Source organism: Episyrphus balteatus, chromosome 3, assembly GCF_945859705.1.
Source record: "Episyrphus balteatus chromosome 3, idEpiBalt1.1, whole genome shotgun sequence".
In the NCBI taxonomy this organism is placed as follows: Eukaryota; Metazoa; Arthropoda; class Insecta; order Diptera; family Syrphidae; genus Episyrphus; species Episyrphus balteatus.
In genome coordinates, this window is record NC_079136.1 from 114,690,499 (window position 1) to 114,715,193 (window position 24,695).

The 24,695-nt window shown below is 29.8% G+C and overlaps 3 protein-coding genes and 1 non-coding gene across 4 annotated transcripts; all 4 read left to right on the top strand.

The window, feature by feature from the left end:
* The first annotated feature begins 4,142 nt into the window (after positions 1-4,142).
* LOC129915199 (pickpocket protein 11-like) lies at positions 4,143-7,755 on the top strand. Its single transcript, XM_055994678.1, has 5 exons — positions 4,143-4,561; positions 4,627-4,932; positions 4,994-5,460; positions 7,003-7,150; positions 7,221-7,755. The coding sequence occupies exons 1-5, from the start codon at positions 4,143-4,145 to the stop codon at positions 7,465-7,467; spliced, it is 1,587 nt and encodes a 528-aa protein (XP_055850653.1). The 3' UTR covers positions 7,468-7,755.
* Positions 7,653-9,591, top strand: LOC129915200 (sodium channel protein Nach-like). Its single transcript, XM_055994679.1, has 6 exons — positions 7,653-8,101; positions 8,150-8,455; positions 8,512-8,975; positions 9,038-9,206; positions 9,264-9,370; positions 9,438-9,591. Exons 1-6 carry the CDS (start codon positions 7,653-7,655, stop codon positions 9,542-9,544), a joined length of 1,602 nt encoding a protein of 533 aa, XP_055850654.1. The 3' UTR covers positions 9,545-9,591.
* A 4,110-nt stretch (positions 9,592-13,701) lies between these two features.
* Positions 13,702-13,774, top strand: Trnaf-gaa (transfer RNA phenylalanine (anticodon GAA)). The gene has a single exon. It is a non-coding gene; the product is annotated as a tRNA-Phe (tRNA).
* Positions 13,775-20,055: 6,281 nt separating this feature from the next.
* On the top strand, positions 20,056-21,569 carry LOC129913350 (zinc carboxypeptidase A 1-like). The gene has a single exon (XM_055991971.1). The coding sequence runs from the start codon at positions 20,295-20,297 to the stop codon at positions 21,543-21,545; it is 1,251 nt and encodes a 416-aa protein (XP_055847946.1). The 5' UTR covers positions 20,056-20,294; the 3' UTR covers positions 21,546-21,569.
* The last annotated feature ends 3,126 nt before the right edge of the window (positions 21,570-24,695 follow it).

Genomic DNA, 24,695 nt, shown 5'->3' on the forward strand with positions numbered 1-24,695 from the left:
CCCCATACTTGATTTTTTTGTTGTTTTTTTGACAATTATTATTTTTTTTAGGAATTATCTATTTTCTGTTTTTGTTAAAGTCTATGAGTGTTATGAAGTTATGATTAAATAAATAATAATTTGCATTATACCTAAAAGTATTTATTTAATCCTACCACCCATATTATATGCGTTGTCATCGGAAGGTTAATCTGATTGATGTACATTCTGTAAAAATCTTGAATTCTTCAATAAAAAAAAAAAAAAAAACAAATATAAAATAAATAAATTTGCGCTCCATTACAAAATAAAAAAAAACTGTTGCAAATAAAAAAAAAAAAAAATTGCATTACACAAAATTTATATTGCAAATTAAAAATGTTTGCATTAAAAAAATATTTGTTGCAAGTTTAAATGGTGTTGTTTTCTTATATATGTAAGTTACGTGCGACTCAGTGTTGTTTCTATATCTTTGATAGAGTTCAATCGGTTGAAACATAGTGCATTCAGCGCAATGAACCATTTTTCCATCATATGAGCACTCTATCTTTATAAGATGTAACTTCAAAAATGTTATTTTTATTTTGAATTTTTTAAATTTTGTTTATATTTGCTTTTCTTGTGAGGTTTTTCTTCCAATTAAAATATCAATTATATGTAAAACTTTCGCCCAAGAAAATACTATGACTTTTTTTATAATTTTGACTTTGACTTTTTATATTTTTGATTTTGAAATCGGTTATTGCAAAACTGCTTGACAAAATTGAAAATAATTTGTTTTTGGTTTCTTTATTACAAGAGTTTTTTTTTTAATGGGCGGCATTTTTATTTAATTTAGGGCCAATTTATTGAGTCTCCATTAAATATTGAATTTTTTCGCTTTAGTTAACGGCATCGTTAAACTAATAACGCCATTAAGTACATTCCATTAAATATTAATTTTATTCACTCTTCTTTAGTTAAATTCGTTGTTATTAATGGAAACTTTGAATTCAAAACTCTGTTAAAAAAATCCCAAGGATTTTTAATTTATTTTGAAAAATAAATCTGTCAAAAGCTAGTATTTTGTCATATCAAATAGATTTATTTTTTGTTTTCCTGGTTTTAACGATACTTTTAAGATGGATATTTTCATTTAATACATTTTAGTATCTGTTGTAATAAAATAACCGTTACATGCTCTCTGAAAATAAAACAACGCGTTTAGGAATGTTGTAACTATATTGTGTTTATTAAAGTCGCGGCAAACCTTAGCTCATAAGGATTAATCTACGTGCATCAAAACTATGGTCCGTAAACGATTTATAGCCTTTTTCGGCCAAGCGAAAAGCAAATGCAATATTCAATATCACGAATGGAATTTAAAATAAAGTTTTAGAATTAATTCAAAACTTTCCTATATTTTTTACTCAACATCCGTTCGAATAAATTAGAGGTAGGTACTATTACCAATTACAATTGAATCATTTATTTGCAAAACATGATAAGTCCATGATTTTAAATTTTTCAGGAGAAGAAAAAAACGTTCTATTTTCTTTTGATATGCGTAGAAAAATTTATAAAAAATATATTCTGTAGAACTCTTGCCTAGCTACAAAATACCGTTTCGTTTTTAATTTTTGGAGCGATAGCTCAAAAGATAAAAAATAAAAACGCTTTTGGACTTATCATACTTTGAAAATAAACGGATGTGAAATTAGTTTTTAAATGGATATGCAATTTTGCTTTTAGCCCCAGTCTATCAAACAATTGTATTTGAGAATAAAATACAATGTCCGGACTAATTATTTAACTTTAAAGTAGCTTTAAACTTAAGATTTTCAGCCATTAATCTAATATACCATTTACACAAAAAGAAGCAGTTGTTTATTTTCAAAAGATGATAAGTCCGGGACTTATTCTATTTTTGATACTAAAAAAATATTTCGCGTAGCTGTAAAATCGGATATAGATGGAGTAGATACTTCATATTTTAAAGACAGACGTGGTTATCCCTGGAGTACAAATTTAGTCAAAAAAACGAATTTTGAAAAAAAGTGGACTTATCATGTTTTGCAAATAAATGGTTCAATTACCAAACGTTGGTCATATGATATTGGTTGAACACATTTTCACCATTCTATTTGTCCATATTTATCCCTGTTTTATTTATTTTTAATTGTCAATTGACACTGAAACCTTTTTGTTAATAAAATAATAAATGAAAAGACATTTGACGCTAATGGAGAGTGAATAAATAGAAATTCTGTTTAAAACCTCCATTTGCGTTAAAAATCCCTCTTAAAAGGTCGAATTCGGCATTTTAAGTAAAAGGTCTTTTAAATTTAATGCTCAATTAGTTAATGAAGTCAAACTTCAAAAAAATCTTTAAAAGAGACTGAATAAATGAATTTTGTTTTTAATTTTAAAATTCCCTTTTTTAATGACGATTTCAAATTTAATGGAGCGTCAATAAATTGGGCCTTAATTCACTAATATGTATATAAACGTATATTACAATTAATTAATAACTTAATTAACGTTTAAATTGAACCAAAGCACGATGGTACACTTGGGTGTATACGCACTTTTTTATTTTATTTTACTTTATTTTATTTTATTTTATTTTATTTTATTTTATTTTATTTTATTTTATTTTTTTTTATTTTATTTTATTTTATTTTATATTATTTTATTTTATTTTATTTTATTTTATTTAAAATAAGTATTAATTTTCAATGGTTGGCTTAGGTATTGCAAAACTATTATGAAATACAGTATTTGATTCTTCTCAAATTGAACGCAAACAAAACAAAAGAAATAAACGTATTTTTTTTTTTGGCAGTTTTTTAGTTAAAGTAATGCTTCGTAAATTCTACAAATATGACTTTAAAGTGCTTAGTAATGAGGTATGTATTTCTCACTTCAAATTCGATTTAATGTTCCATTTTCCATTCTGGACTTAAAAAGAAAATCGAATCGAAATTCAAAAAAATATCTAACTCTGGATTTTTCTCAAGATTGACACTCACTTTTAAACAAACTGTTCTGCAGGGTTGTAAAAATTTCAATTAAAAAAAAACAATGCATTTAAAATAAAAAAAATATATTTCTTGCAAATAAAAAATTGCAATTCAAAAATATATTGCACTGAAAAAAATTTGCATTAAAAAAAATTTTATTGCAACTGAAAAATATTTGCATTAAAATTTAAATTTTTATTGGAAATAAAAATATTTTGCATTAAACAAAAATTATTGCAACTACAAAATTTTCTGCACTAAAAAACAAAAATTCAATGCAAAATGTTAACAATTTTGGCTATTTGACTACATTAGCTATTATTTAAACATAAAAGTCAAAATTGTAAGAGATGCTGAAATTAGTCTGAAAAAAGGATATACCTATTCTACAAAAAAAAAATCTTCAAAGCAGATGGAAAACGACTTAAGAATAAAAAGTACACAAATGTGGTATAATTTAAATTATTAATTTTTAGAATATAACAAAGTTCTAGAACACCCAATCCGTCCCTGTGAATGTTTCCTAAATCCATATTGTCTATTATTTCCGTCGTATTAATTTGATGTCATTCGCATATATACATATGTCTTTTCTTAAAATTTCAATGACACTCCAACTTGATGTCAATTCTGTGTCTGACTCATATGTCCATTAGAATAACGATTCATCAAAAAGTAAAAAAAAAAAAAAAAAACTAACCTCTGCATATTTAAAGTTCAACACCCACTTAAAATTTAAATTGAAATTCAAATAAAAATAAGAACATCAAATTTGGCTTCAAGAATAAGAATTCAAGTTCTTAAGATGTGTCATTTTTCGATATTGGAAGGTTGTTTATTTTGTTTTGTCCAGTGGATAACATATTTCTTCACACCTTCTATAAGACACGCATATAAAAACGAAAAAATAAAAGAACAATAATTTCGAAGGGAAGCTAAAAAAAAACGTTCTATACACCAACACCAGTTTAAGAATCTCTGTACGAGATAACACCATGAAAATGAATACATAGAAGATAATTGCATACTTTTAGACTTTTTTAAATTAGTTAGTTGAATCTTTCGAAACTTTATCAATATCTTAAACAGCAAAAAGGCGTTTCTCTCAAGCCCATATAAAACCTACTCACCATCAATTTCTAGCCCCATTAGTCCTTCAACATGGCAATCGAAAGTAACGAATCACCAATCTATCTCGTTAACTTCGAAAACTATTTAAAACCCAAAAAAAAGTCAATTCTAATTGAAGAAAAAACACCAAATCATGAAGATCTCTTCGAAAAGAAGACCACGTTTGAGTTATTTTGTGACTTGTCCAGTATTCATGGCATCTCTATGCTTTATCTGAACAAATCAGCTTCGCTCTGTGAAAGAATACTATGGCGAATAATTATATTTACCGCAATTATAATAACAATAGTAGTGTTATATTATTGGACAGCGATTAATCATGAAACTCCAACTGTGACCTTAATTGAGACAACAAGTTATCCGGGTTTTGTTGTACCTTTTCCAGCTATAACTTTGTGCAGTTTGAATCGTATTTCTAGAAGGAGAGCTATAAAATTGGCAGAAAAGTTGTAAGTATAAGAAGATATATGTAGAAAGAAGAAGAGGGCGCTGACTATCGTCATTCTCTCTTCAGTGTCTTAAAGAGTAACTTGACAAAAGAAAAGATCCTTGAATTGTTCGAGGTTCCATTGTACATCAATGAAAAGGTCCATGCAAGTGAGCAGGATTTCCAAATGTTCGATGATTTAATGACGGCAAATAATTCAAGTCTGCTAGAATTGTTCTATTACACAAATCCCGATTGCATGGAGGAATTGAAGAAATGTAAATGGAGAGGACGAGCTGTCCAATGTTCATCGATTTTTGAGCCTGTTGTTGTCCTAAGAGGACGATGTTGTGCTTTTAATTATTTCGCTAGAGAAGATAATCAAACAAAGAGGTCTTAAAATTACTTTTTTTTTCTTAAACTTTCTGCAATCAGTCATTTTTTTCAACCACAGATACAATAAATTCCTTATTCCATCACCTGCACCACGTCAAGTTTATGGTTGTGGCTATGATACTGGTCTAACCGTTCTCATTGATCCTCAAGCAGATGATTATTTAGCTGGAGCCTTGAAATACCCAGGCTATCGTGTGATTGTAGCCGATGCTTATGATTTTCCCGAAGACAATGGCAATAATGAGTTATTTTCTGTTAAACAAGAAGCCTATGTTGGTGTCAAGACAACATTGATTTTTGGTACTAGTTATTTGGAGAACATGCCATTGTGGAAACGTGGTTGCATCTTTGATAAGGAATACAAGTTGAAGTATTTTCGACAATACTCCTATTGGAATTGTCTAGCTGAATGTTTTAGTGCGAGATTGTGGCGGAAGTGTGGATGTGTAACGCATAATATGATACAGCCAGTTGGTGCTCCGATGTGTGGCTTGAAAAAGTTTCAGTGTGTTCTTAAGGAAAATGGTGAGTTAAGAAATGTTTAAGGTGTTTGGGCTGCATACAAATTTTGGACAGTTTTATTAATTTCTTGGCTTTCCTTACTATCTTATCGAAAAAAAAAACACACCCTATCATACAAAATAATGTGATGGTAATTTTTTGTTAATTCTAACGTTTTTACCAACTTTCATTAGGATACTATTTTTAGAAGGTATAATTTTGCTAATAATACTAATTTGTATTCCCAAAAAAAACACCCTTTAATTCTTGATATTCTCATGAACACTTTAAATTCTTGGTTCATAGTCCAAATGTAACATTATTTTGATGTTTCAATTGGGTACCATTTTTCTAACCAAGTTTTTCAAATAATAATCGCACATTATTTCTTCACTTATAAAAAAACACCCTTTTATATAAAAAAGAAAAATAGGAAAGATTTATTCGTAGATTTATAGACTAATTTTTTTAACTATTGAACATTTAATGGAGTTTGAAAAAAAAAAAGCTGTTACGATTACTTTTCTGCACACAATCACCGCCCTCTGTCCCAACATTTTTTGTTTTCTCCGTTTTGTTCACTTTTACTCCCCCAAGTCCTGCAAAAATTGCTCTTTTACCTAAAATATTCTTACTTACGTGAATTACCACGGAATTGCCATTCAATTGTACGAATAAATTTCAGTTTGCAACAATTGGCGCCCAACGGGAACTCCGGGGTACCTGCTGGATTGGAGAACTGTAATGAGAAATTTGCATTCCTCCATTGGAAGTTTTTCTAAATGAAGCATGAAGAATTGCGCATCAGTTGAACGAAATATTTTCAATTTGCAAAAATTGGCGCCCAACGTGAAACTCCGAGACACCTACTGGGTCGAATAACTGTCTGCCTGTTAGGAGAGATTCACAGTCTTTAAAAATTTGTCTTTCTGTTGAAATAAGTTACACATCCATTGCTTACATTTGGCCCTAGATTTCGTTGCAGGTTGTTCTCAAAACTTCTTTTTAATTTCTCATTAAGTCGAGGCAATGGTTCAATTTTTATTCTAAAGGGTTTACAAGTCCAGTACAGCTGTGAAACCTCCAAACTATTGCAGCTTAACAGTCAAAAACCATTTTTAAACTAACGAATAAATTTAAATTTCCTACAATTGGCGCCCAACGTGGAGCTGCGGGGCACCAGCTGGATTGTAGTACTGTCTGCCTGATCTGTGTTAAAAGAGATTTAAAGTCTTTAAAAGTTTGTCTCTTTGTTGAAATTGGTAACAAATCCATTGCTCAGATTTTGGCATCCACATTTAAAATGTCACTCATTTTTAACTGGGTTAAACCAGTATTATAAGTAATGACTTTGGATGTTCATCTGTTCTACCATAACTTCTTAACTAATTATCGTAATTTGACAAATGAGGTCTCATTAGAAGTGCCATTCTCGTACGCTGGTTAAAAGCCATGTAAAAATGGCTATAGCACCACTTTCCCAATTTAAAAAAATATATTCGTGATTTTTGGAGTCGTCGAGTTCTAGTTTTTAAACTTATTTGTGTAACTTTAATTTAATTACAGCTATATTTCAACAACTTGTCGAAGATGCTGACATATTGGGCAAAAAAGTCTGCAATTGTATGGCTGAATGTTCTTATTTTAAATACCGAACTGTAGTTGCTGCTGGTGGACTTAATAGGACATTTGTCAAAGGAAATCATCGATTTTTGTAAGTTATCATAAATTCTAATTCCTTTTGTTTTCTATAATGAATTTTTTCTTTCATACACATTTTCTAGTAAAAATATCACAACAACCAACGAAATCCTTCTACATGTCTATTTTAGTGGCCTAACTACGGCCAAATATCGAATTGATGCTATCGAAAGTTGGCAATCAATTGTCGGCACAGTCGGTGGAATAGCTGGTATGACAATGGGCATAAATGTCGTTTGCATAGCTGAGGTGTTTTTCTTCTTGTGCATTCGTCCTATTTATATGAAATACGTCAAGGCTAAACAAGATACCTCCTATAACATTAATTGATAAATATCATGTTAAGATTTATAAATAAATTATAAGAAGGTGTGCTTTCCTTAATTAATATACACATACATAAATATTGGTCAAATAAATTAGAACTCCAGACAACACTCTGTGTCAAGTTCAAATACAGTCTTTATTGGTTTTTGTTATCGAATTAGCATCGAGTAAGTTGGTATACCATCGTTATGTCGAAGAAACGTATTTTTACAATTCGTTCGGTAGAACCATTTAGTCCTTCTTTATCGTCAGTAAAAAATAATGAAAATTCTTCAACAATCGATAAAGAAAGTAAAACTACTAATTTTGTTAAAAATCCATGGAAAGTTTTTAAACATTGGATTACCGAGAGTTTTAACTATTACTGCGAGACGACAAGTTTGCATGGATTCAATTATATTACCCGTGAAGGTATTACATTTGGAGAAAGAGTCTTTTGGATTGGTGTTGTTGTATTAGCTATTATAGCTTCGATAGTGCTTGTTTCGGTATCTTGGTCATCAAATCGTGAAACACCTACCGTAACAGTGATTGAAGGATCACACTTTCCAACTTGGAATGTACCATTTCCAGCTGTGACAATTTGTAATTTTAACAAAATTTCCAAACAGAAAGCATTGCTTTTGGCTAATAAAATGTAAGTTGAACATTCTTGATAGTCCAATAATTAATATTTTTGTTCAAGGATCCGTCCTGATAATATTTCCGACGAAGAAATCGCTCAACTTTTTCGTATAACCATGTACTACAGTTTTGCATTGAATTACAATGAAACCGACTTTAAGCGACTTGAAGACATTCTTAAGTTCAATAACTACACAAGCAACCGTTTATTTGACGAACTTACCCCGAATTGTATTGATATGATAGTTCGTTGTATTTGGAAAGGTACGAACGCTAGATGTGATAGTTTATTTCAGAAGATCAATACTACCGAAGGAATTTGTTGTTCGTTCAACTATTTCGGAATGGCGACAAATAATTTTCCAGTGTAAGTTAACACCCCAACACTTTCAGCCATTCTTAATATTTCTTCGTTTTTGTCAGGAAACTATCTTATCAAGTTCCGAAAATTCCATTTCGTGTTACTGGTTGTGGTTATCCCACGGGACTGACAATTCTTCTAAATCCAGAAATGGATGATTATTTCGGAACTTATGTTAGCAGTTATGGTTTTCGATTGATGATCCATGATGCCTATGATTTTCCTGATGAAAATGCCGATATGAAAGTATTAACTTCGTCCAGGGAGAGTTTTGTTCGAATTGTACCTGAATCAACATATGCAACTCCTAGTGTTGCTGAAATGCCTATTCAACAAAGAAATTGTTTATTTGCGAATGAGAAAAAACTTCGAGTGATGCAGAGGTATTCCTATATTAATTGTTTAATGGAATGTCGGGTATCTATGATTTTTAAGGCTTGTGGATGTATTCCGATTAATTTGCCAAATAATGGAAGTTATCCAGTTTGTAAATTTGATGAATATGTTTGTATAATCAATAATCGAGGTTAGAAATTTAACTTTTTGTCGAAATTTTTCAAGATTTTATAGACTTTCAATTTCTCGTAGACATTCTAATCAAGGCTATTCCAAGTTTGGAGAACACAATCATTAGAGGAACATCTCGTATGGCCTCGAATTGTGATTGTTTGCCAGATTGTGAACTTAATCAATATCCTTCGGATATAACAATGGGAAAATTACATACGAAATTTGCTGCTAATAATATTGCAGGGATGTTAGTTGCTAATAAATTTAGATTTTTTCATTGATATTAATTTTATTTTCTCTTTAGAGTAAATATGGATCCAAATGAGAGTATTTTGTTGCATGTTTTTTTCAGTGATTTAATGTCAACACGATATAGAACGGACATTTATCAAAATTGGCTATCGATGTTGGGTAAGAAGCTTATATAACATTCTTAAGTGAGGTCGTTAATAGATATCTTTTTTAATTCTTTTTAAAGCTTCATTTGGTGGACTTTTGGGACTTATAATGGGCTTTAGTATAGTGACGGCATTTGAATTTTTGTACTATCTTACTTTTAGACCAATTTTTAATTTTTTCAAATAATAAAAACTGTATAAAAAACATTCAAATATTTTCAAAATTTCTGAGATAGGTACCAATAAGTAAATCTTCAAAGTTTTAGAGAAATTAATTAATGTTGCTCCTGTACGATTTAGGAAAGTAATCATTTTGCAGTTATTAAGTAGTCCGAATGTGTCATTGCACTCTACAAGACATAGTAAAAAGTGTCTCAGTAAACGCAATAGAGACCTGTTTCATACAGAAAGACAAATTTGCCTTCAATGCGGATACATGAATTTAATGTGTTCGAATTTAATTTTTTAAACCTATTGTGCGGTTTCTTCATTAATTAATAATTGAATTTGTACTATAACAAAAAATCCAAAACGAAATTGTAGAAAATGCAGTTTGCTACAAAAAAGGAGTCTAACAGCCTCACAAATATTTTTACTTGCGATATAGGTACCTACTATAGGGAAAGTTTAGGATTCGTAAAAAAAATCGAACTCGAGATAACAATTTTACATGACATTACGATGATGGAGAGTGCCAAAAAAGTGGGTCCAGCAATTCTGTCTGTCTGTCTGTCTGTAAGAACCTCGAGCTGCAGCCTAAACTACTGAATTGATTTTCTTCAAACTTATTAGTTAACAGTTTTGGGTGATTCCCTAGAGGATAAATTGAAGTATTTTTTTAGGACCAAAACTAACGGTACCTGTCATATAACGGAAACAGAAAAGTTGATTTATTTCAAAAACGGCTCTAACGATTTTGATTAAAATTTTTCTGCTTACTGTTACAGATAAGAGCCTCGTTTGATAATAAAAAACATATTTTTTGTACCGTTATTAACGGTACCTGCCATAGAACGGTTTTTTGGATTTATGAATTTCTCATAAACGACAAAACAGATTTCGACCAAATTTTTAATACAGAAACGTTTAAAAAACATTATTTAAAAAAAATTTTAATTTTTCAAAAAACACATTTTTGGATTTTAAAAAAGATTGTATTTCAAAATTTTTTTTTTGAAAAATCAATTTTTTGGAAACGAGTTGGTAAAAAATTTTGAAATTCCGTTTTTATGTGTAAATTAATTATTTATTCAAAATTGCACATCAACTTTTTTTTTGAAAAATGTTAGAAAATTTTTATATATAAAAAATTATTTTTTTAAAAAACGGCTCTAACGATTTTCGAAATTTTTTTTCTAAAAATTCCTTTTTATGCTAGAAATGAAATGGCATACTTAGTTTTTTGTAAAAGATCATTTAAACCGGTATTTAATTATTTATAAAAACAGATTTTATTTTTTTTGTACCACTAACGAAATTCCGTGAAAATATCAAATTTTAAATTTTCCCTTATTTTGTTCATTTTTCATGATGTTTTATCAGTCATCAAATACAGTAATGTCCGGATAACTACATCTTTTTCTGTCTTTTTGTGCATATTACCGAGGAAGTTAGGTATTTGATATCGGTTGCGTGTAAGGCGGATAAAAGAATACCTTTTTTATAGTGCAAAATGATTATCAAAACACCGTCTAACGAGTTGGTATTGTGTAAATATGCGATAAGTATTTACGATTTAGCAAGGTAACTTTGTATGTGGTGTTAATAAAATTCACGAATGGGTCGCATGGACTTGCTCCTACACCGAAAAAAAAACAATATCAATTTAACATTTTTTAAATATCAAATTAACATTTTTCAAATATCAGCAAAATATGCTGGAAAAATGTGTTTTATGATAATTAAAATATCAAAACAATAGGGCAAATTCATAGTCGTTTTTAGACTCCAGTTTCTCTTAGAATGAGGTTTATCCAATGTTATTTGTATAGGATAAACTCCAGTCTTTCTTAGTAGCAACTTACGAATATGGCCCAATATTTGTATTATAGGTAAGGATGAAAATTAATAGACCAGTGCCAATCCGGTTTTCAGAGGGCAAAAGTTGAACAAATATTGGCGAGAAATAATTTTCCATAGAAACTAAATTATACTTTTCTAATGGCCTTTGACCTTCTTAATTTGAATCTAGCATTAGAATAGCTCTAACGTAAAAAGTTTTTGAGATATTGAATTTTGAACGTCCAAAACACTATTTTTGTGATGTTTTGCATGGTAATATCTCAAAAACGTGATGTGATAGAATTTTTCTGACTTTGGATTCGAGCTCAGCGCACAAAAAACCATTAGAAAAATATACTTTGATTTCTATAAAAAAAACTTTTTGACTAGTTAATTTGAACAAGGCATTCGATTTTTTCTTCAGTGTTCGAATTCACTAGTCAAAAAGTTTTTTTTATAGAAATCAAAGTATATTTTTCTAATGGTTTTTTGTGCGCTGAGCTCGAATCCAAAGTCAGAAAAATTCTATCACATCACGTTTTTGAGATATTACCATGCAAAACATCACAAAAATAGTGTTTTGGACGTTCAAAATTCAATATCTCAAAAACTTTTCACGTTAGAGCTATTCTAATGCTAGATTCAAATTAAGAAGGTCAAAGGCCATTAGAAAAGTATAATTTAGTTTCTATGGAAAATTATTTCTCGCCATTATTACTGTCATTTACGGAAAAATCGAATTTTGTTTTTTTCAATTTTTCTCAATATTTTCTAAAACAAAAGTATAGTTTATCCACACAATCTTAAATAATAGGTTTTAATCTAAATAATTTCATTTCAAACTTTTCAAAAATCTAAAATTTTTTCGGTAACTTTTTTGATTGAAAAATAGGCTACTTTTTCAAATAAAATTCGTCAAAAATCCAAAAATTCACTTTTTGCTCAAAAAAATGTTTAATAGATAGAAAACATAACAAAGTAGTTTTTAACCAAGTTTTGTTAAAATCCAACCATTTTTGTAAAAGATAAAAATAAAAAATCAAAAAATCGTATTTTTGCATTTTTTCCAATATTTTTGAGGTTACAGAAAAAAATTGTTTGAGTAAAAGTTGTAGACATTTATACTACCTACAACTTTTGCATTTGACTTTTTTCGATAGGACGTCTAGTTTTGACAGAAATCGTAAAAAACCATGATTTTTGACACCCACCCCACTTTTTCGCCCACCCACCCCCTTTCCCCCAATTTTTTTGTGGGCAATTTATTTTTCCCCTTTCATATACCATTTATCCTAAATTTTCCCACCACCCATATGCTGGTAATAATTTTTTTATTTTCAAAAATTATTGGCACTGGTCTATAAGTACCTATCAATTTTTTGAAATTTTTTTGATATTTTACTATTAATTTATCATATAGATTCCTAATTCGTACTAATTTAAAGGCGTTTTTTGTTTTTTCGAGGTAATATGTATGAATTACTGAGAAAATTTGATCGACAATAAGATTTTACTTCACATAGTTTTGGGAAGAAAATAATAAAACAATTATATCACGTATAATAGAGAAAATAATATCACCATTATTATATTTATAAAGAATATAAACTTTCAGTAATGTTTTGTTTCATTTTTAAAGAAAAATGAAAGAAAAGACTTAAATTAATAAAAAAAGAAAAAGAAAGAAAAATCATTTTAGAGAAAAAAAAAGAAAGAAAATACTTACATACATTAATAAAAAAATTAAAAATTAAAATTTAAAAAAAAATTATAATGATACATACCTTATGATAATCATATCAAAGTTGATATTTTAATTGTTGGAAGACTTATGTCATTCAAAAATGTTAATTTGATACAATACGATTTTTTTCTTGTCTCGACCCAACCTACATATTCTTTCTGAATCAGCCTGTATTGTATAAAAAATTAAAATAAATATATAAAAGTAAGAAAATAAATTGTTACCTCTTTTTTTTTGTGAAACCATTGCAGCAGCTTTATTTAAACGAAATCTGAAAAATGAGCACTTCAAATTGTAGGAAATTGAACTATCTTTTGAAAATATCATGAGTATTTTTTCAATAAAAGCTGTGGAAAAAAAGTAGGTATGTATGTATTTAAATTTTGTTAAAATTTCTCATCCCTAGTTTTGTGTTAATTTTTTTTTTTTTGCATTATTCAGGATTCAGCACCCAAAAAAAACATAAAAGTTTGGAATCGAAATTAAATTTAAATGGATTTTCCTATAGTTCAAAATAAACTCATTTCAGTATTTTTATTCTTTCATCATTCTATTTTCTGCATAGATATATTTAACAATAAGCTCTTATGTTTACATCGGCCGAAATAGCTCAGTTGGGAGAGCGTTAGACTGAAGATCTAAATGTCCCCGGTTCAATCCCGGGTTTCGGCATTAGTCGTATTTTTTTTTTTATTTTTTTCTTTAATGCAAAATGAATTGCAGCTAGTATATTTTTTTTCTTCAAAATTAGAAAACAAAAATAATTTCATTCAAATGAAATTGAAAAAAATAAAGTCCTCAACTTTACGTGTGACAAGCGTTTCGTTACAGCGGACAGTTAAGGTACTTTTGAACTTTGACGTCGAATAGTTTTATTGCTGTTCAAGCTATAGCAAATATTTTGGTAGTTTCATAAAGTTTGGCATTTTTGTAATATTTTTTAAATAGAACATTTTAATATTTAAAAATAAAAATAATAAAAAAAAGTTCGATTTGCACTAGTGTCCGGACGCAAAATTTAGTTTCCGGACAAATTTATTTCAGTATCCGGGCACGATAATTTTGTGTGAATTTATGATTCTTTTTTTGTTTTTATGAAATAAAACATCTTTTGTTTTTGAAAAAAATATGAACTCATAACTTAAATATACAAAAAAAATGATTAAAAAAATTAATTGTTGAAAAAAAACTGTTTGGTACATACTTATAAAGGTTATATTGTTTTTAATAAAAGTTATCACTAATAGACCAGTGCCAATAATTTTTGAAAATAAAAAAATTATTAGCAGCATATGGGTGGTGGGAAAATTTAGGATAAATGGTATATGAAAGGGGAAAAATAAATTGCCCACAAAAAAATTGGGGGAAAATGGGTTGGTGGGCGAAAAAGTGGGGTGGGTGTCAAAAATCAAGGTTTTTAACGATTTCTGTCAAAATTAGACGTCCTATCGAAAAAAGTCAAATGCAAAAGGTAGTATAAATGTCTACAACTTTTACTCAAACAATTTTTTTCTATAACCTCAAAAATATTGAAAAAAATGCAAAAATACGATTTTTTTATTTTTGTAAAAGATAAAATTTTACAAAAATAGTTGGATTTTAACAAAACATGTTTAAAAATTACTTTGTTATGTTTTCTCTCTATTAAAAATGTTTTTTGAGCAAAAAGTTAATTTTTGCATTTTTGACGAATTTAATTTGAAAAATAGCCTATTTTTCAATCAAAAAAGTTACCGAAAAAATTTTTGATTTTTGAAAAGTTTGGAATGCAATTATTTAGCTTTAAATCGTTTTTTAAAGATTGTGTGGAAAACTATACTTTTGTTTTAGAAAATATTGAGAAAAATTGAAAAAAACAAAAAAAAAAAACAAGGCATTCGATTTTTTCTGCCATGTTCGATTTCACTAGTCAAAAAGTTTTTTTTAATAGAAATCAAAGTATATTTTTCTAATGGTTTTTTGTGCGCTGAGCTCGAATCTGTCAGAAAAATTCTATCACATCACGTTTTTGACATATTACCATGCCAAAAATCAGAAAAATAGTGTTTGGGACGTTCAAAATTCAATATCTCAAAAACTTTGCACGTTAGAGGTATTCTAGTGCTTGATTCAAATTAAAAAGGTCAATGACCATTAGAAAAGTATAATTTGGTTTCTATGGAAAATTATTTCTCGCCAATATTACTGTCATTTACGGAATAATCAATCTTAAAAATCGTTTCTTGTTTTTTTTTTTTCAATTTTTCTCAATATTTTTGTAAAAGATAAAAATAAAAAATAAAAAAATATTTTTGCATTTTTTTCAATATTTTTGAGGTCATAGAAAAAAATTGTTTGAGTAAAAGTTGTAGACATTTATACTACACACAACTTTTGCATTTGACTTTCTTCGATAGGACGTCTAATTTTGACAGACATCGTTAAAAACCATGATTTTTGACACCCACCCCACTTTTTCGCCCACCCACCCCCTTTCGCCCAATTTTTTTGTGGGCAATTTATTTTCCCCTTTCATATACCATTTATCCTAAATTTTCCCACCACCCATATGCTGCTAATAATTTGTTCAACTTTTGCCTTCTGAAAACCGGATTGGCACTGGTCTATAAGCAAGCAATCAACAAAAAGGACACACTAACACTCTAACAGCTTATATTTGTTAAAAGAATTAATAATAATTCATTTCAGTTTTAAAAAAATCCTATAAGTGCTTTTTTATTGGGTACCTACAAAACAAACGAAAATTAGTTCTTATAATAAGGGTAACAGTCCACTTTTCTTAGTTGGAAGTGTTTGGCCTACATTTTTTACATTCTAATCATGAACTGTTATGTCCCAATCAGATTAGGGGGATTTAAAGACACTAACGTCAGCCGACAGCATGATGTGGGTTGTCTTCGGTGGCAATGCGTACAAAATAACTATAGGTTTTTGGAACAAAATTCACTCAACTTTAGTGTTAAATGTGACTTATGTCCATCACAGGATGTTCCATTTTGTCATCAAGCAAGCGTTTTTGTCCGCAGTTTGTAACATAATCAAAAAAGGTTTCGCTTCTCATCCAGTAGTAGTCTGATAAATATTTATGTAGCCTAAGGAGGCTACACAGAGAAAATAACGAAGGGATAACTTTACTTCTGGTATATTTAACTTTATTTCTGGTATATTTAACTTTATTTCTCGTATATTTAACTAATTTCTAATATATTTAACTATATTATGATTAAATATACCAGAAGTTAAGTTTTAAATGGCGTTATGTTTTCTCCGTGATATAATTTTGCTAGTCTTTGGGTAGAGACCAAAAACTGGTTACATCGCCATTTAATATCATACTCGAGTCATAAATGGAAATATGTTCCTGGCCAATACTTTTCAAATAATTTTAGAGCAATTCAAACTATTTTATAATGCTCTTTTGTCTAAAAACTGCTGTTCCTTGCCTTCCTTTTTAGCTTTTCTCAAAGCTAGAATTGGATTTATATAAATCCTTGTATCCCCTATGGTCTTTGATATGCTTTTTGAATTTATTCCTTATAAGATAGCAAGTTTTAAAGTAGGTACAAAAACACTTAAAATTATACATTAAAAACAAGGGTGTCCGGAAACTGAATCTAGTTTTTTAGTATCCGGACACACATATTTTTACTTAGGTAACCCTGTCCGAATTCTGAAACATTGAGAGAGAAATGCAATTCTCTTGCATTTACACCCAAAATATGTTTCAAACTATACATTTAAGAGCCTAAAAAAGCGATTTTTTCTTTTCCCTCATATTTTCAGTATCCGGACACTGTGTCCGGGAACTAAAAAAAGTCTTAAATTTTTGTTTTAGTATCCAGACACTAAAAAATATAATTTAAAAAAAAAACTTTTTGACTATTTTATTAATAAATTATACCAAAATATATCATATTTATTCAAAACTAACAATTTCCTTTTATAATAAAATTAATAAACTAAAAATAAAATTTTCTTAGTTTTTGCAAATGCTTCCACTATTTTTTTCTTACACAAAATCATTTTCACAACCTCACCCCAGATGTCGGACACTTAACTGAAGTATATCTCTTAAATAGTGAAAAAAGGAAAATGTTTCCTTTGAGCATATACCTATTCCTTTTATATTTTTTGTTGCATAGTACTTGCACAATCGATTTAACTTTAATTCTTGTAAATTTATTTTATTTTCAAGCTGAATAATGGCGCGAATAGAAATCAAAATAAAAAATAACCAAATATTTATCAGCTGATCACTGCGATACCTGAGGCATTGTATATATATTTGTATAATATATATACAATGCCTGAGGTATACTAAAAATTCTCGAATACCTTCAGATTATTTTTTGACAGAAAATGGTTCGTTTCTTTGCTAATTTATAACATTGTTTACAACAATAAAAAGCTATCCGATAGCTATAATCAGAGATGAGTATTTACTTCATATGTAGCAGATCTACTTCATTAATTTATTTTGATGTATCTGCTACGTAGCAACCTATTTCTACTTCGTTTGACAAATTTTTTCTAACCAACAAAATTTCATTTAAATGTGTCGTCTTGTTACATTTTTTGTTAAAAAAAATGCATTGTTAGTGATCTTTATTTTTAAATTGGCTCACTAGGCACTGCAAGAATTTCACATCATATACATCCAAATCAAAGACCCATCCAAGATATCAATTATTTTATGTAACCGCCCAGATCCCCATAATGGCTCTGGGTCCGGTCATGCATTTTGCATAAAATAAATCAGACATCGGCTTTTAAAAAACAATCTTAGGTTATTATATGGCAGATGGCACATCTTTGCTCATGGAACTAAGACCAAGTCAATGAAAATAATTTTGTAATAAAAAACACTTTAAAATTTGAAATTAAAAATCATTATAAATCATTATAGCAATTACGGGGATGGCTTTTTGAGAAAAAAATTCATATTTGTTATTTACGAGTGATGCGCTTTCAAGCCATGCAGGTCTCATTTAAATCGGTGCTGGGCTTTTTTTTTAAATATATTTATTTTTGGGCATTCTCCTTTGTTTTATATGTATATTTTTTTTTTCATTATCTGCTACATATTTTCCAAATCTACTTCGTTTTTTTGGGCAATATGTTTCACTTTTCGGGCTTAGCATTCTCATCCCTGGCTATAATGTTAACTGTTTGAAAGTGACCAATGAAAAAGTATCGTAATATCGACATGGCGACAATGTGATTTGGTAAGGTTGCATGTTACATGTAGTATGTTGTATATTGCATGTTGTATACCTATTGCATGTAGCATTTTGCATGTTGCGTGACATGGCTAAATATGTGACAAATGTGACATGGTAAAAAGGCGACAAGATAACATCGTGAAAAGGCAACAAGACGAGATGGTGACCTGACGACATGTGCGACATGGCAATTGGGACAGCTGCAAAATGTTGCATGGTTGATGTTGAATGTGGCACGTGGCTATTTGCATGTCGCATGTTGCGACATGGTGACATACAGAGGTGTACGTTGAGTTGCTGCGGCCCCGGGGCAAGACTTAATTTTGGGGCCCCTTTAATATTAATATTTGGCCCTTTCATATAAAAAAAAAAAAAAAACAAATAAAAAAGTACGTACATTATACACCATACTTTTTTTTTTGATGTATCATTTGTTGGTCGCTAAGATTTTTAAAGTTATGTTTGTTGGGGACCTTACATAAGATTTAATTTTTCTTCAAAAATGCAATTTATTTTTTTGGGGCCCCTGAGGTTTTAATTTTTTTGAGGCGAAATATTATGTGGCTGGCTACCAATTCATTATGCATTATACTGAAGAAAGTAATTTGGCTCTCTTCTACCCAAAGGGATTCATGTCAAATATGTTATCTTTTTGCTTCGTTACTTTTATAATAAGTTGCCTTCTCTGCATTGGGTCCAGTCGGGGCCCTATCGTCGGTCGGGGGCTCCGCCCCGCTTGCCCCAATGGTGTATACGTCACTGACAAAGCTTCATGGGCGACATGGCATCAAGGAGACATAGCGACAAGGCGACATATGCGACATGTGTGACATGGTGCATTGTGACAAGGCAACATGGCGACAAGGCAAGTGGAAGTGACAATTGGGACAAGTGCTTGTTGCATGTTGCATTTTTTATGTTGCAAGTTGAATGTTTTATATTGCATGCTTGCGACATAATGACAAATATATTATTATTTTATGAATTCTTAAAACAATTTAGTATTTAAAGAGATTTTTACCATAAGAGCAAGTACAAGCGATCAAGTTATGCATTTTATTTTTAATTTAAAAATAACTAATCAATTATAACCACACAATTGTACTGCTATGATTGTTTTCATTGTTTTCAAAATAAATATGCAAAACAGTGCATACAAAATAATACTTAATCAATCAATTCGAATACTCCACTTTTACTAATGTATTATGGTAATTATTTGATAGGTTAATGGTAGACTACACAAAACTAGTTAACCCAGGATGATTGATGAGCAAGAATCTTCCCTAACATGGTCTGATTTTGTACCATCGTTTATGTTTGTTTTTAATCATTGAAGATAAAGGTTCTTAAGAAAATTGACTTGTCTATTAAAATGATAAAAGAAGCAAAAACTTTATCAAATAGTGATGTGTTTAAAAAAGTAGCTAATAAACTTTATGTGGAATATCTTGAAAGAAGTATTACCCATGGCTTGAGAATGATTCGCAGAACAGAAGGTGATTCTTATGGAAGGTACGAGAAGAATTTTAAATTCATTTTGTTTTGATAAATAAAAAAAAAAAAACATTCAAGACTAATTTTGATTTACAACTAAATAAGTAGTGTTAAAAAAGAATTTAAGATAAACCATTATTTACAATAATTCCAAATCAGTTCGAATCTTTATCAAAAATCATAAATTTCTATTAAGACCTGCGATTGATTTAAAATTAACAAAAAGACCGAAAATAAGTCCAATATTTAGGCTAGCTTCTACCCTATATAAATTAGACCATAAAACAATCAACGATAAAATTAAAATTCAAGACCTGTCACTCTTATGAGACACGGTTAAATCATTTTTTAAGTTCTTGTGACTTTTGCACTCGCTCAAAACAAACTTCCACCTGGTATGCCTTATCAACGAGACTTATAGACGAGACCTATATAATTGAAACCCATTACCATAGAAACCTCATTAAGTCAAAATGTCGCAAACACTTTGGGTAGTAGTCTTGGGCCTTTGCCTAGCATTGGCATTTGGAGAGCGCACTCGTTATGACAACTATCGAGTGTACAATGTCAATCCATCAAATTTGGAGCAGTTGAAAATTCTTCAGGAACTTGAAGGAACAAGTGACAGTTTAATATTCTTGCAAGGACCTTACTCTGTGGCAAAGGATATACAAGTTGTTGTTGCGCCTCATAAGTTTAATGATTTTGTCGAAGGTTTGCAAAGAAACAACATCAATGTCCAGTTGATTGAAAAGAACTTCCAAAAAATCCTTGATAACGATGAACCTAATCAAGTATCAAGTCGCTCTGGTGTATACGATTGGACTGCTTATCATACACTCGAAGAGACCTACAGCTGGTTGGAGTCGCTGGCAAAAGCTTATCCCGAAAAAGTCGAACTAATTGTTGGAGGCAAATCCTACGAAAACAGACAGATTCTTGGAGTCAAGATTTCCCACAAACCAGGCAACAAGGGAATTTTCATCGAAGGTGGTATTCATGCCCGTGAATGGATTTCTCCAGCTACAGTGACCTACCTGATCAACGAACTTCTTACCAACAATAGGACAAAAGATATGGCTGAAAACTACGATTGGTATATTTTCCCTCATGTCAATCCCGATGGTTATGCCTACACCTGGACTGGTGACCGTATGTGGAGGAAGACTCGTAAACCATATGGCTCATGTGCTGGTGCTGATCCGAACCGTAACTGGGACCTTTCTTGGAACACAGTTGGCGCAAGCAGTAGTGCTTGCTCGGAAACTTATGCTGGACCATCGGCAGCTTCTGAAATCGAAATCCAATCACTTTCAAGCTATCTTGAATCATTAAAGGGTAAAATTGATTTGTACCTCTCCTTCCATGCTTATTCACAATACCTGCTCTACCCCTTCGGCTATACAAGCAAGTTACCAGAAAATGCTAAAGACTATGAAGCTGTCTACGATGCAACTGTTGCAGCTATCAAAAAACGTCATGGAACTAAATATACTGGTGGTAATATTTACGATGCTATTTATCCAGCTTCAGGATCTAGCATTGATTGGGTTTATTCAAAAATCGGCTGTAAATTGACTTTCAGCTATGAATTGAGACCATCGAGTAGCAGCTTGTTAACTGGATTCAATTTGCCAGCTTCAAAAATTATTCCAACAGGTGATGAAACTATTGACTCTGTTGTGGCTATGGTGAACAAAGCTAAGGAGCTTAAATATTTGTAGAAAAAAAAAATTAAATAAAGTTCTTTTTGGGGCAAACTTGCCTAAGTGTTTAAAAATCGATGTTTTCATTTTAAATGTTTTTTAACAACAACCTTTTTACGTAGTTTTGAAAGTTCCAATCCCAAAGATTTTGGGTATTTTCTAAAAAAATGTATTTATTTTTGAAAATATTATGAAACCTTTTGAAATTTTTCAACATTGCTTCATAAGTTTCGAAGATATTAAATTGTTTTCTATTGTTTTCTTTTTTTTTAGATACATTTGGTTGGGAGTGATGGCATTTATATTAGTTGCAACACATCTTGATGTTTATCGTCTTGCTGTTGAGTTTATTCAATCGCCAACTGAAACACGACTTTCACCAAAGGTCTTGCATGTGAGAAATGTTCTCTTTCCAGCCATTGCCATTTGTAGTAATAATCAAATTAGCAAGAAGGCTTTGAATGAATATGCTGATGAACTGTAAGTATCACTTTAATCAAAGGACCCCGCACTATTTGTATGAAAAAGTGGTTTCAGTCATATGCACCAATTTTCTTTGCACAGTGCTTGCTTTTGACAACACAAACGAAAGTCTCATAGGTCACAACAAAATCGTATGACTAGATTTTGAGTTTTCGGCCAGTAAATGTGTATCCCTTCGCCTTTGTACACTTATTTTGGTATACCTTTACTTTTGTTAATGATATTTTCTCTGTTAATACTAACAGTAGAAACTTGATAGAGGTCTTTATTTAAAAAAAAATTCATGTGTGCAATTCACACGTGGTAGAAGTGAAACCTTAAAAATTATTTTTCGTGCATAAAATAAAAATCGAAAAAATTTACCTTTAAATCCATATCTTTTATATGACAACCTTATAAATTAAAAAATAATAAATTTTAAATCATCTGAAAGCTTATTATTTCACCTTTTATTTGGCTTTTCAATCATGTTTCTACCATGCCTACAAAAAAGTAAGAATTTTTTAAAGTCAACCATCTCGAAATTTAAAACTGAGATTACGGTACTTCCTACACTGGTGGCTGGTCATCGGCAACAGATCTTCACAGGTGTTTTGAGGTATTTTTCAATTTTTTTCAATTTAAGATTGTGTAACTTGTAGATTACGTACCGTTATGTGTGATATATCAAATAAAAGGTTATGTTATCAGCATGCGTATTAAAGTCAAATTTATAGGTGCACTAGATCAAAAGATATAACGTGTGTAGGAAAAGAACATCTTTTTACCGTTATCTCAGAATTTTGAATATGAAATTAATTGAAACCTTGTACAATTATAATTTATTTAATTACCTATCTACAGTACAAATTTCATTTATCTATCTATCAAAAAAGTTATAACAAGTTGAAGTCGTGTCGCGTTTTCGTTTCAACTTGTTTCAAATCACTACGATACTAAAGAAGTTTTCACTTCAAAAATTTTAATCTTTATAACTGCGTTTAAAAAATGTTGATATCTTTTTTTATTGGTCAGATATTAGTTATTAAAGCTATTCATTTTTTATTGACCATGATCATTTTTGACTTTGAGGCCAATTTTTTTCGAAAATATAAACAGATAAAATCATTAAAAATATGTGTTTTTGATTAGGTTTTAATGTTAAAAAATTTTTCATACAAACAGGTTATTTTTTCTCCCAAATTATATTGGAAAAGGTTATTGACAAGATATTATAAGGTTTTCGGGATATCATTTTTTAAATGAAAAAAAAAAAAAAAAAAAATATATATATAACCCCTTTGTTAGTTCGAAACAATAGTAAAATTCTTCATACTTGCACAATTTCATCGCCCGAGTATTGTTTTGTCGCAAACGCCAAAATGCACTTTTTTAAACTGGATTGTAGTAGGTAGATAATAGGTAAAAATGTTCAAATTTGTTTTCAGATATTTCCTGTCGTTTACCGTTACTGAGATAATTAGTAACCATTTTGTCGTATATTCACGAAATAAAATTCACATTTGTATTGATTTGTCTTAAAAAATTGACTCATTTTGGGTAAAAATTAAGAGAATTTTGTATGCATACAAAATATAAAGAAGATCTCCCACAAAATATTCTATTAAAAATTGAAAAAAGACTTCATCACTGTGATTTTTTCAGTAACGAAAACCTTTAAATGTGATTTCTCAAAATTCCAAAATTTGAGTTTACGACAAAACAATTCCCGGTCGACGATTTGTGTATACACCCCTTTAATCCTGGGACGCTCAACGGGAATAAATATTTCAAAATGTTTCGTAATGAAACATAAATTTAGAATTGCAAAAGTGTATGTTCTCAAAATCTCAAAAACTTAAGTTGCATTATGATGTCTTCTTAGTTTATTTAAAGGATTTGATTCAATTTTCTTTTGACTTCTTTTCCTTCTGATTTGGAGCCAAAACCTACAAGGTGGAGCTAAAAAAATATTTCTAGTATATTGAAATTTGAAGTTCTTCATTCGTTTTCATAACAGCACTTGGTAGTACTAATCCCCTAAATGTTTTTCTATAAAATGTAAACAAATGTATAGATCATTTATAAATTTAGTACTTAAAAGCTGTTTAGAGAGGGTGTTTCATTTTAGAAACGATGTTATTCTCTCATTTCTCTCATTCATCTTCTGCCTAATTTGTTTAGAAATTAATATAATGTGTCCTTTGCGTAAAGTCCTCTCCTCTAAGGCTTACAATATGTTTATAAGATACCATACCTATCTAAAAAAAATGTTATCATTTCATTAATTTCAACAAATCATCTAATTTCTAAACTAAATAATTTTGCAAACTTTCAAATTCGTTTCACAAAAAATAGATTCAAGAGACCAACAGAAATAATTTATTTTTTTCATCTAGTTGCACGAGTACCTAGTTAAAATATTTGTTTTCATAGTTTATGGTCTACATTAAAAGTCGGCACTCAAATCAAGTTAAAAAACGAAGTGACGTTTTGTTTCAAGATTATAAACTGTTTAACGAGTTTCCACATTTCAAATCAGTCTACTCTAATCAAAGTCTGAAGAGCCAATACCTACTTGATTTAAATTAGATTTCTAGCACAAAGAATAGGATCAAGCAATCAATATAGAAGTTGAAGGTTGTCGGACTTCGAAGTTGAAGGAACTAATTATTGTTCATAGATTGATTAATGCCTCAAAGTTGT